We start from the raw sequence: 13775 nt of genomic DNA on the forward strand, positions 1-13775 counted from the left end.
TGAAAGTTGTGAAGTTGTAGCACGTATGGTTGATTTGTTATGAATTTTCAAAGTTTTGAACTTTAGACACTTGCTGTAGGGCCACCATCAGGACTATTGGCTTGAGTTTACAGCTGAGGATATCTGGCAGGAGACTGGACCTTTGTGCAAAGTTTGATGAGTTTTCACCCATGGGAAGTATGATTTCCTCGGAAGAAGAAGAAGAATACCTAGGATTACATTAGTGTCCTGGCAGCTTAGCTGCCCGGACCCTAATAATGCAATCAGAACATTAGGATCAGTGTTTATCACAGCCCCTGTGACACACTGGTGATACTGTATGTTGTTATTTTTGAAGTCATTACATTCTGCAGATTTTCATATTCATTTTGGATCACCGCTAAAACAATAAAGAAAAATCCCTACATTCTGTTCTGGCCTGGTCATTAGTGACGATTGAGATGAATTACTTCTGTGTGAGTCTTAACGTTGTTTTTAAAGAAAATCCTGCACAGTATACCTTTAATAATTAATGATTTAAAATGTCTCTAAAAAGCAGATAAAAAACTGATTGACGATGGTAGTAATGAGAGGTTCAAAGGATGTAGAAATAATGCAGACAGAGGTGTGAACACAAACATATTATATGTGCAGAAATGCGTGTGTGCAATAAAAGGCATTGAAATCACAGAAGAAAGACAAACAGCAGTTTTCCAGTCTGCTTTTATTTGTCTGCGGTTTTCACGATGTCTGAAGAGTCATGGCGTACGATGATGATGGTTATGATGATGACATTAGTCTTAAAGGTACATTTGCCAACAACAGGGATTTCCACTTCTACACACTCGCACACACACTTTAATAAGGGTTCTTGAAGGTGTGGTCCATGATGGCCATCAGAGCCAGCCAGGTCTCCTTGGCGGTGGGGATGATCTGATTGGCTGGCAGGACGAAGCCGTAACGGCCAGTGTCCCTCAGCTCAAAGGTGTAGGAGTACTTGATGCCCTGATTGTAGGTCCAGTCGATGGTGCCACCGCTGGCTTGGTCTATGATTGAAACAGGTATTTTTATATAAAGATGGCAGCCATAGTGAAGGTGTTGCAGCATTAGTTGTGAACATTTGATTTCTTTATGTACAATTTGTGTTTCTCAACAGAACTGTCTTTGATTTCTAGTGGGTGTGGTTTATATTACAAGTAAAAGCATCAAATAACTGTGACTTACAGATGGTGTTGATGATGCTGCCGTATCTGTAGCGAGTACCGTACAGGGAGGCCAGGTCAGTGATGGCCTTCTTAGCCAGACTGTGCTGTTAGGGGAACATGATCACATATATGTTTGTTGTTTCCGATATTGCAGTTTCTCACATTTTCTAACCTTTCAGGCAAAACTACAACTGATACGCTGATGTTTCCCCAGTTTGAAGTTTATGAATAATAAAACGTTCTGTGTAAAGAGGTCATAAAGGTAAGGAGTGTTATGTTTACCAGCTCGGCCTGGTCCTTGACTGGAGTCCTGGTGTAGCCGTAGGGGTACAGGAGCATCTGGGAGTAGGAGTGGATGGAGATGAAGGCCTTGAAGTTGCGGTGGGACTTCACAAAGTCCACAATGGACTTGACCTCAGACTCGGAGTGAGCCCTGGGACCACGGTAGGTCTCTGAGCAGGGGTTGCCGCTGGCACCGGGTCCTACACAGGGATGATGACAGAGTCAGAGAAACTGTCTATAAATACCCTCTGAACACTCGGTGCCTTAGAAACCAATACTCATGGTGCAAGTGTTTCCATAAAGTGCAAAGGGGCAAAACATGTCAAAATATATGTGTCTTATACTTGATGTAATGTGTGTTGTGTTTTCTGCATGTTGGAGAGAAGTTTGGGACAAATCTGTGTAACTGTGCTGCCACCTAGGCCAGAGCTCTCTGGAAAAAGACCATCCTGTGTGTAGACCATTAACTGTATAAATAGTGTAGACCCTCCCATATATAGAGTGTCGAAATAAACAAAAGGTACTTTTGCACCATCTGGTGGTAGAATCAAGCATGACACCAGCAGATAGCAACGCATGACTTCTCAGCCCAGTCACCACAAGAAAATGTTGCCATTGTACGTTTTTGCAAAAGCAAATATTGTATGTTTCATATGTATCTTATGATTGTTTTTTAAGTGACCTCTGGACTGACTTTGTCATTGGGAGGTGGACGGCATGAAATCCATCCATCCATCCATTTTCAACTGCTTATCCGGGGTGGGATTGCGGAGGGAAACAGGCTTAGCAAAGAATTCCAGACATCCCTCTCCCCAGCAACACTTTCCAGCTCCTCCTGGAGGACCTTGAGGTGTTCCCAGGCCAGATGAGATATATAATCCCTCCAGTGTGTTCTGGGTCTGCCTCGGGGCCTCCTACCAGCTGGATGTGCCCGGAACACCTCTAACGGGAGGCGCCCAGGAGGATCCTGATCAGATGTTGAACCACCTCAACTGACCCCTTTTGACATGAAAGAGCAGCGGCTCTACTCTGAGCTCCCTCCGGATGTCCAAGCTCCTCCCCCTATCTCTAAGGCTGAGCCCAAGCACCCCACAGAGGAAACTCATTTCGGCTGCTTGTATCTGTGATCTCATTCTTTTGGTTACTACCCAGAGCTCATGACCATAGGTGAGGGTTGGGACGTAGATGGGACGTAGGTAAATCAAAAGCTCTGCCTTCCATCCTAGCTCCCTTTTCACCACAACAGTCCGGCACAGCGCCTGCATCACTGCAGATGCCCGCCAAAGTGCCAATCCATCTCATGCTGTATTCTATACTCGTGATCAAGACCCTGAGTTACTTGACCTCCTTCAATTGCTGCAGTAACTCACTCCCAGCCCAGAGGGGGCAATCCACTGTTCAAGATGAATAAACAAAACCAGCTGTTTAGTAGCGTGTTTCCAATGAGGACAGAGCCATGAAAAGCATTTGTTTTTTACAGAGACATGACACAAAAGCAGATATTTTAAGCAAAGACGTGATCTTTTTCTAATCATAACAAAGTGTTTTTTGTGCCTAAACCTGCGTTACCCTACACATTGTGGAAACTTAAAGTTTCAGCATATCCACCGCATAATAATGTACAAATGTAACATCTCCATGGTTTACAGAAATTTACATTTATTCTGGCAACTGGTCTGATAATACTACACGTATTAATCTTTTAATGCATGTCAAAAAAAATGATACAACCATTGATGGTTTTAAAACAAAATAAAACCCTCACTGATAATTACTAAACATGGTAGGTTTGGAGTTTTAAAAAAATAAGTTTTGAGAATGATGTTACCTCCAAAACCAGCATCCCAGTTCCTGTTGGGGTCGACTCCCACACAGTTAGAGCCGGAGTTGGGCTTCCTGGTCTTACGCCACATACGGTTCTGAAAACATCAGAGTCACAAGTTTTCACTTTTATTTATTATTTTGATTTCATTTTCACCTTTGCTTGTGTTCATGTAGTTCTCAGTTTATCTGTCTTTGTTTTTTTAATTGAGACAGACACACCGAGACACAAATATAAGCTGAGTTCTATCATCCTGTCAGGTTGTGCTAATTTGCACCAATAGTTCCGACTGTTATTTGTCTTGACTGTGAAGATGTTACATTTAAAACTGAAAGGTTCTAGTATCACCTGCATAAACCATGACCTCATCAATGTCCAAAGCATATCACTGCAAATAGAAGTCAGGACAAGTCTTTGTATGCATGTCCCTAAAACTGGAAATGGGAAACTTACGCCGTGCTCATATTCACATGATCTCATTGCCAGAGTCGTGAAAACAAGGTCAAGAAATAAAAAGACTATGACTGAATGTTGTCAATCAAACACTGAATATGGCAGGATGTGAAAAATAATCAAGCTCTAAGAGACTCACGCTATTGTGAGTGTAGTAGTAGCCATCAGGGTTGGTCACAATCTCCAGGAAGATGTCCATCTTGTCGAGGATGGCGGTGAGAGCAGGGTCACGTCCATACTCGGTCACAATCTACTCACAGATATGTAAAGAACATGATGTGAAGTGCAGCAGGTTAGAGGTCAGAGGCTCCAGAGACCATGAAGAAAAACCCAAAACAAAGTGAGAATTATCAAAGCACCTTCTTGGCGAACCAGGTGCCGCTGGCCTGAGTGACCCATTCTCTGGAGTGGATACCAGTGTCGATCCAGATGGCGGGACGGTTGGTTCCACCAGTGCTGAACTAAGACGAAGGAAAGGAAAGGAGCAGTCAGACAAAGAGTAAAAGAGAAATGACCAGACATGGTTCAAATTATGATTTTCCTTGTGATTATTGAAGATTATTTGACATCACATTATGTCCAGCACAAAGAAATCTCTTCCTTTTGGCAAGAACGTGCCATTCATCATTGTTTAGGACCCTTCATTTGCTTGACAGCCTGTTTTACTTACCTTGAGCACATTCAGGTCACGACCCTGGTAGCTCTGACCGATTACAATCTTGCTGACCAGGTTGGGATTCTCAGCCACCAGCATGTCCTGGAAGGCGTAGATCTAAACCAAAGACAAAAAGACAAATTTCTGGTCTGTAGGTTTATGAAATAATTCTATATATACAGTATAGCACTGTCTGATCTCAAGTAAGTTTAAACTTGTTGTAGAAGTGACATATTTTAGGCTTCAACCTAAGAACATTATCTCATCATCAGAGGCCACTGTCACGAGCCATCCGGTCCTTATGTAACCAGAGTGAGAGCTGTTTCTGTGCTGTCAGTGGATACTGGGCTCAGCCAGGGTTGTCACTCGTCACAGATTCTGCTGGTGGACAGGATCTCAGATGCAGCCTAGATTGAGGAGAGTGTCCAATTTGGGGATCTCTCTGCTGTTTGCAGATGATGTGATTCTGTTGGTTTCATCCGAATATGACCTTCAGCACACACTGGGGTGGTTTGCAGTTGAATGTGAGGAGGTTGGGATGAGAGTCAGCACCTCAGAGTCTGAGGCCATGGATCTCTGCCAGAAAATAATGAATTGCTGAATTCAAAATCCAGCGGAGGAGACGTCTCTTTGACTGGATGGTGAAAACATTCAATCACTGCCAGGTTAGGAAACATGTTAGCATGCTCCTTCTACCACCATCAAACCTCCAAAGGATCCTTCTTGGGTGTCTTGAACTCCATGTAGGCTGCCACCTCATCCTCAGGCTGCAGAGTTTGATGGCTGGAGTCCTCCACGTCGGTGACCAATGTGACGATATTTGTAAATGAAACGAGAGATCGAAGGGCAGACTGGCACATCAGCAGATGTTGTACCAGACTTGTTTGGTGAAGAGAGAGCTGAGCCGGTCAATCTGCATTTCAACCCTCGACTGTGGTTATGAGCTTCGGGTAGAGACTGAGACAATAAGATTACACATTCAAGCAAAAAAAATTTTTTTCCCACAGGGTGGCCGGGCTCGACCTTGGAGACAGGGTGAGGAGCGTGGACATCCAGAGAGAACTTGGAGTAGAGTCACTGCAACGAGCCAGTTGAGGTGGAGGTGGTTCAGGTATCTGATCGGGATGACTCCTGGGCACTCTTCTTCGGAGGATTTCAGGACCTGAAATTTGCTGGAGAGATCATATACCTCATCCGTCTTGATAAAAGTTTGGGATCCCCCAGGAGGAGCTGGAAAACTTTGCTTGGGAGAGGGACCTCTGGAATACTTTGCTCAGCCTGCTTTCATCAACTCAGCTCCAGAAAATGGATGGAGGGACTTTAAATTTTGATATATGTTTGCTTCCAAATATTTACTGGATGTCGTAGTAACTTTCAAAGGTTTGTTGAGATTATACTGGTTGCAGATATATTTCCGCACTTGACTCTACAACTGCAACTACCTGATTACTTTTTTTGTTACATTAAAACAAACAATTAAAAAGATACAATTTTATAATAGTCGCACGTGTTATTAACGCTTTTAATGGATAGCACTGGGAGTGTGCACCAACCTCATTGATGGGGTGGTAGTTGGCGAAGTCGAAGCTGTCTGAGTTTCTGGGCTCAGGACGACGAGCAGCAGACACCATCTCCTCCTGCTCCTTATCCAGCATTGCCTGCAGGACAATAACATTCATACTTTAGTTAGAGGTCAATAAATTTACTTCTGAATATCCATTACCCAGATTATCCCCGAAATCTGCTTCAAACTTCTGCAAAACTCAAAACCAACTGCAGCAGATTCAGTTTTGTTCCTGTTGTAGCCTGGACTTGAGCTGTTTGCAGGTCTCGTACCTGAAGGTCCTCGATCATGACGGAGTACTCGATGTCCTGACCCTCCAGGTGGATTTTGACGGACTGCAGGCTGTGGAAAGGAACTCTGATATCCACAGGGGTGGACACATCAGTAACTCCCCTCCAGAAGTCCAGCTGAAAGAAAACACTGATATCTTTAGAGATTTGTCACTCATTTAATGCTTTGCTCTTCCATTTTTCCTCTTACATTTTTATTTTAGAATGAATTTAGAATGATGGTAAGAGAAAGATAAATGACCTCGAACTCGCTCATGTCCTCCAGGGCCTTAATGAGAGACAGCTGGCCCTCATCCTTTGCAACAATGCGAAGCACCTGATGCCTGCGAAACCACAACCACGGTGTTAAAATATCCTTTGACTCAAGACCCCAGACCAACAGAGAAGTTGGCACACGTGAGGTGAGGACACATTTCTCAAGGTTGACACTCAAAATTTGCATCATACATTCCAAGGATAAAGATTTTTTTTTTTAGGGTGGGGGAGGCATTTTAGACTTTTAAGTTTGAATTAGAGACATTTAAATTATAAATTGATGAAGAAAAGACACAAATTGGTGCATAAACACCTGATTGCTGGAAATTAACCCTCCATCTCATGTGTTGAAACCAAACTCACCCCTTACATTGTTACGATGCTGCATGGTCTAATAAACATCCTCACAAAAATAAAAGCTATTGCATTTATTATAAGTTAAATGTAAGTTACCACTTGGAGCAGTTCATATTGACAGGAATCATCTGGATGCATTTAGTTTAAATAAAGGTGCTATTATTGGCACTACATATTGATTCAGAATTCTTGCACACATATATCCAGATGACCTCCACCCTACACAGCAGTGAGAGGCTCTTTCAGGCCCACTTACCCCTCAAACGTCTCCTTGCCGAGAACGGCCACGAACAGCGCTGTGAGTGCGAGCAGGACCCTCATCGTGACCAACAGTGTGAACCCTGCGGGGCCAAACGTAGGCTTTTATGGAGTGTGTCAGCTCACGTGTTCAAACCTTGCTTAAGGTGAGGGAGGTGTGTCAGCGGCTGGTTCCTTTCCCATGCCAGCCTGGAGGTACAAGACCAAAAACAGTTGCACCATGTGTTTGATGACATATCCACAGTTGAGTTCAGGTTCTGAAGAAAAAGGAAGAGTGTTGTTTGTTCTTGGTTCATCTACAGAGTCTGATCTGGTTCCTTATTGAGTTTAATTACATGTCAGACACACAGAGGGTCATTAATGCAAAGTCTCATGAAGAGTAAAAACTAAGGCTGGATTATTTTTTCTGTATCAGTTCATCTGTCAGTTAATTTTGGATGTTTAATTGTTTCTATTCGATAAATATACAAAGATCAGTAAAGTTTCCCTTTAATCAACGATCTGTCACCACACAAGTAAAAACCATGTCATGTGAGATTTATCATGTCTCTGTGCCGGCAACAGCTGTGGCCAGAGGCATTATGTTTTCGGGTTGTTTGTCCGTACATATGTATGACCCATTCTTATGAGCGTCATATCTCAAGAACGTTTTGAGGGATTTTTTTTTAATGTTGTGCGAATCGACTTGAGGATGAACTCATTAGATTTTGGAGTTCAAGAGTCAAAGGTCAAGGTCACTGTGACCTTCTGTCTATTTCATTCTGATGAACACAATATCTCAAGTACAGCTGAAGCAATTGTTCCCAACTGGTGGGTCGTGGTCCATAAGTGGGTCGCAGGTTCATCCTGAGAGGACTGCAAGTGACTCACAATTGTCTCAAGTTTGACAAAACACATTTAATCTCTAAGTGCAATGAATTTCCGGCACAGAGCTTTTATTCTGAAGTGCCATTTCCTGTAAAGTGAGTGACTAATGGACAGCTACTTGACAGAGACAGCAAACTAGCTGAAGACATGGACAAACTCAAGTATGATGCTGAATGCATTAAACTGTGTGGACCTTGAACTAATGACTAAGGAGAAATATGGACCTCGTGGCCGGACCAGCTGGGAACCACTGAGAACCACTTGACACAAACGTCCCCTTGGACTGAAGAATAAACTCATTAGAATTTTGTGGTTGAAGATCAGTGTGACCTCACAAGATATGTTTTTGGCCATGACTCAAGAATCCACACACTAATTACACTAATTAAACTTTACATTAATATCTAACAGGATAAAATAATGAAGGTCAAAGGTCAAAGGTCAGCTTGACTGTGACATCATCATGTTTTAACGTCATATCTCAGGAACAGAAGGGGAGACATTTGCTCAGATACTGAATTGATGACTCTAATCTTGACACTGTGCTGATTGTATAGATCTTCTGTGTGTGAAGCATCCATGTTTTCACTGACATGGATGGAGACTGTCAGAAACACTGGACTGGTGGGCGGAGTCATACATCCACGGGCAGCGGTGATTCTAGATTTATGAAAAGTTCCCTTTTAAACCAAAAAGTGTTGTGCATGTGTACAATAAACACATGGAAACATTTTACAAAAATGCCCTCATCAATAAATCTGGCTCTTATTGTTTTGCCCATGTGGTTTTATTGATCCATGTAGTCTGTTGTCTAACCTTCACAATATGTCTTTATCTTGCTAATATACTTTGTCACTGTGTCCTTGTCACCTTTTCCTTCTTGTTATTATTGAATGCATATCTGCAATTTCTAAGGAAAATTAATAGAAACAATACAATGAAGCAATCGTAGGTCATCATCTCTGCTGGTCTAAATTATGTTAACAGCTCAAGATGGAGTCTCCCTGCTCAGGAGGAAGCCACGGCTGTCCGCTGTGTGTTTCAACTTCCTCTTTGTTAATGTTGGGGCAAGACTTCAGCTTCAGTCAGCAAGATTTAAACCAGCTGCTGGGATACATGTTGTGTGAGCTCCACATGTTAGCACTAAAACACATTCAACTATGAGACAACTCGAGATGTCAGAGGGCAAAAATTCACATCTGGTGCTTTCACATGGTTTCATTTCATAATAAGATATCCACCCAAAAAATGTGACACCAGCATGAAAGAAGAGAAATCTCCAGCTTTTGCCTTTTACTTGTAAGTCAGTCACATTTTAGTGGGTATAGTCATCCAGACTGTTTAAACATTGAGCACATCAGATAACATTTTCAGCATTTCTGAGCAACACTAAAATCCAATTCATCCCCGTATGGAAACTTTCTTATGTCTGAAACACAAAATACTGATCACACACTTGAGCATCGTTTGAAGCCAGTTCACATGACATTAAAGATCCTGAACGTTACTCACTAATTCGACTTCTCTCCGCTGCTAATGTCCCAGAGCCTGCAGGTTTCTGTTGTGCAACACAGCTGATAAGAAGAGGAAAAGTAAAGAGACAGAAGCCGAGACAGAGTCAGGTGTGGAAAACACCTGCTGGAGGGTTTCTGATTCACAGAGACTCACAGTGAAGCAGACAGCGTGTCTGTCCACATCCATGTGTCCTGCTGAAGTGTCTCTAACAAACACACTGAGCTCCTACCGGCTGAGCATCACTGAAAGCATCAGCTGAAACACAGACGTGTCTGAATTTGGTTTCTGTCTCAGTGAATCAGCATTTTGAGAATATTTAACTTCCTAATTTTGGTGTTATCTTTTCTGCTTAAACATGTAGTTAAGAACTATCTGTGCTTCTGATCTGTAACGTTGACAGGAAGTGACCGCCATGAGACGGCGTATCATCTCTAGTCAACGACTCTCTGTACTTCTGGGGCCGGTTGCACCAACTGGTCTTTACTAAGCCCAGTCCTAACTGCTAAGTCGGTCTTAGTTAAGACAGTCTTTAGAATGGACTTAAAGTCAGTTGCACCAACAGGGCTTACGCCTGGTCTTAACTACGCCCAGTCTTGGTTTTGCGCATTCATGAGGAAGCGAACGTGACTATGTTTATTGCCTAGCAACGAGCGTTGCTAAGATACATTGTTAACTTCCTTCCGTTATCACTTCACATTTTGCTGCATCATTATGGAGGATCAGCGCAAAAGGAAGGGCAATTTCACACATCGTGAAATAAGAAAATTAATAGAGCTGTACAGTCAGCACAGAGACACGCTGACAGCTAAGCAGTCAAACGCTGTCACTAACAAAATGAAGCAGTCCATCTGGAGAGAGATCACGGAGGCCGTTAACGACTGTTCCGACTCTGGCGGCCTGCGTTCAGAGAGCGATGTGAGAAAAAGTGGGAAGACCTTCTGAGTAAGGCGAAGACAGATGTTTCTGCAAAAAAAAATCTCTGTAACCGGTGGAGGTCCTCCCCCGAAAACATCAGTATATAGTGACATTATTGTTGATATGTTTGGGGAGGATTCCCCTGCTTTTACTGGCTTGGTCGGTGTGGAAAGTGGCAGTGTCGACCCACCACCGGAGGAGGAGGATGCAGCAGATGTGATCCATCTAAGTGATGAGAGCACTGCTGTGACACCATCAGCCGGCTCAAATTGTTTAGGTCTGAACCGGGCTTAAGTGTCACCCAGAACATCTTTATTATTTCACTGTCTGTGGAGCAGCTCCACACTTCACCTTTATGACATCACCAATTTGAGTTTTAGCACTCTAGTTTTTGGATTTGGGAGGGCGTTGTTTATCTTTACTAATATTCTTTGGACTGTCTTAGACCATAGGAATAAAATATATGACTTTTGAAAATGGGTGAAGGTCTCCTTTAAGTTAGGGTAATAGTAGGGAAAGACTGGCCGTGGTTAAAGGAAACGAGATGGTCCTTTAGATGCTTCATACACCCAGGCAGGTGAATTTTCAGACGTGGCTGAGGACGCCACCTACAGTCTGGAGCCAAGAGGTGAGAAGAAAAAACCTCATTAGCACATGGACGCCATGACACTTCCTGCTACAACAGCCTCCAACACACAGACAGATTGACATATTCATAGTTTTAAATTTGTGTAAAAGACTTCCTGTCTGCTCAGACTGAAGGTCAAATGATCCACAGTGTCTGCAGCAACTTGTACTAAACAAAATGGTATTTGTTTTTGGTTGCCATGGTGACAACACGTCAGTGGGGGCCATAAAGTGTGTCACACTGAGAACTCCTTCTCACGCTCAAACAAACAGATCTAAGCATATATTTTCAAACACTATCACATTTAAAAACCTGTAATAACAAATCATTAGTCTATTTCTCTGCTGTGCAGTCAGTCGCATGCACACTGTCACTGTTGCAGCTGCATTCAAGCTGATAAGGTGGATTTATTTTTAGGCATCATATCATAGTTGTTAAGTGTAACTTTAAATACCTTTTAATTCATCTGTCCATTTTATAAATCCACAGATTCTTGTTCAGGGTCACATGAGGTGACAGTTGCCCGTCTTTTCACCCTCTGCACATTTCAGGCTGCAGGTCAAAGCAGCGCTCAGGTTCATAAAACATAATGAGGTTCATCAAGCTTTGGGAACTGCAGAGGAAATGACTCCATCTCTGGAGCTGAGGGGAAACAGCTGTCTGACAGTTAATGGACGCTGAAACACTGAGAGAAACTCAGACGTTCATACAGATCAGACTTGACATTCATTAAAGCTCTGACAGATACCTCCCTCTGACCTGTCAGGGTGTGACAGCGTTGTTTCCTTTCTGAAGGCCAGCTACAGTTCACAGAGGAAGTTGGTAACCACATAGTTTCCTGTCGCTGAGGCAACGCTGCAGCTGTTTTACAGGCGTTTCATTACCAAACAACACAAAACACACCAGCTGTGGTGTGTGGTTTGTGTTTCAGTGTGTGTTTCCACAAAATGTGCTACTGCATTCACAAAACATTTTTTTTTTTTAAAATAAAGACACTTTTATTTATCATCATATTTCTGTTTTCCTTTAAAAGACTCCAGCATCATGATAAGAACAATAACAGTCAACTCTCTGGTAGATAAACAGCAGATCCTGGATCAGAACTAAAGCAGGTTCAATGTGTCAAACATACTCTCACATCCTTTGTTATGATAAGGACGCGCCCCTGCTGCGCTCTGATTGGTCGTCCTGTCCTCTAGGCCCCGCTTTCTCTGTTCCTATTGGTCAATATTCAGGTCTGTCATCGCGTAAATCCCCCCCGTGAAAATCAATGAAAAGTGAACGGGACCTTCAGAGTGAGAGACGCGTCAGGCTGCAGAGAGGACGGAAACATTTCACCGGAAATAAGGAAAGTCCATCTTCAAAATAAAAGAGGAACTGTTTTACTTGGCATACAATGTTCATGACATGAGGTCTGCAGCAGTGTGGTGGTCAGATGAAATTCACATTTGGTTCAAAAGCGTTTTTGAGTCCTCTTGGTCTTCATTTATTTTGTAGTTTATTTTTGATATAATGATATAATGAATTATTTAAACCAGCTTGAACTGGGTTCTCTAGGTTTCACAAAGCTATGCTTATTTGTGGACAATTTTTCTGTGGATCAAACCTATGTAAAGTGCAACTATTAGACCATTAAAGCAGCTTTTATGTATTTATTTATTTATTTATCTATTATTAACAGTTTTATTGCTATTTCTTAAGTCAGATAAGAAAGACAAAAACAGAAAAAAGACAGAACAATACAAGGATACTTCCATATTAAGCCATCGAAAATAATTTTGTCACTGCTGCTTAACTGAGAGAAATCTAAAAAAGAAAAGACAATAAACATGAATAAATAACACAAATACTGTTGATTTTTTTATGCATTCATTGAGTAAAAAAATAACAATTTTTTTGTCTGTGTTCCACATTTCACCATTAAAGCAACTTATGTGGAATATGTTACTGACTCAAATTTCTAAGGATGAATGAATGAATGAATGAATGAATGAATGAATACTTTATTTGTCAGAATCACTTCTGAAAATTTTCTTGCATTCAAGACACTTGTTTCTTGTGACAGAAAACAACACAATATAACAGACAACCAGACAAAATGTCACATCAGACAAAGCATAACAAAATATGACATGAGACAACCATCAGACATGTGACGTGCTATATGTAACCTCATCAATGTGAGTTATGTTTTATCTAAAACAGATGTAGATTAAAAAAAACACAAACAAACAAACAAACAACAAAAAAAAAAACAGTAATTCAAATAACCTGCACATCATGTTTTTTGAGCAGCACATTTTGCACCTTCCATGAGACTACATGCAGTTATTTTACATAATATCCCCTTTCTTGTAAAAATGCGTTCATTTTAATGTATTTGTCGTTTAATGTATTTATTATTTAAATATAAGAATATATATTTTAAATAAGTCTGCACATTTTGTAATTTTTCTTGTAAAAAAAAAGTGTTTATTTAAATGTATTTGCCATTTTGCCATTGACGGATTTCCAAAAGTACATTTTTATCCCATTATAATTCAAAATATATTACTTGATATTTAAGTAAGTCTCGATGTTTTTTTTAATTATTATTTTTATTTAACCAGGAAGTCCCATTAAGACTGAAAATCCCCTTTACAGTAGAGATCTGGCCGAGGTAGCAGCCAATCAAACCACATTAAAATGCAACAAATACAACATATAATACAAAAATCCTCAATAAAACAA

General features: G+C 41.5%; 1 protein-coding gene across 1 annotated transcript; it reads right to left on the reverse strand.

Moving 5' to 3' along the window:
- Positions 1-683: 683 nt before the first annotated feature.
- On the reverse strand, positions 684-9638 carry cpa5 (carboxypeptidase A5). The gene is made up of 12 exons (XM_049573055.1): positions 9500-9638; positions 7119-7309; positions 6492-6573; positions 6233-6367; positions 5950-6054; positions 4412-4513; positions 4101-4202; positions 3881-3991; positions 3295-3385; positions 1467-1666; positions 1204-1288; positions 684-1025 (listed from the first exon to the last, which is right to left on the reverse strand). The coding sequence occupies exons 2-12, from the start codon at positions 7181-7183 to the stop codon at positions 838-840; spliced, it is 1266 nt and encodes a 421-aa protein (XP_049429012.1). The 5' UTR covers positions 7184-7309; positions 9500-9638; the 3' UTR covers positions 684-837.
- Positions 9639-13775: the final 4137 nt, after the last annotated feature.

This window comes from Epinephelus fuscoguttatus, linkage group LG4, assembly GCF_011397635.1.
Source record: "Epinephelus fuscoguttatus linkage group LG4, E.fuscoguttatus.final_Chr_v1".
NCBI lineage: Eukaryota > Metazoa > Chordata > Actinopteri > Perciformes > Serranidae > Epinephelus > Epinephelus fuscoguttatus.

Coding starts and splice junctions, on each gene's coding strand:
- cpa5 (XM_049573055.1), bottom strand. CDS start 7,183: ATGAGGGTCCTGCTCGCACTCACAGCGCTGTTCGTGGCCGTTCTCGGC. Junction 6,055..6,232: donor TCATGATCGAGGACCTTCAG/GTACGAGACCTG, acceptor ATTGTCCTGCAG/GCAATGCTGGATAAGGAGCA. Junction 3,386..3,880: donor ACTACTACACTCACAATAGC/GTGAGTCTCTTA, acceptor TGATGTTTTCAG/AACCGTATGTGGCGTAAGAC.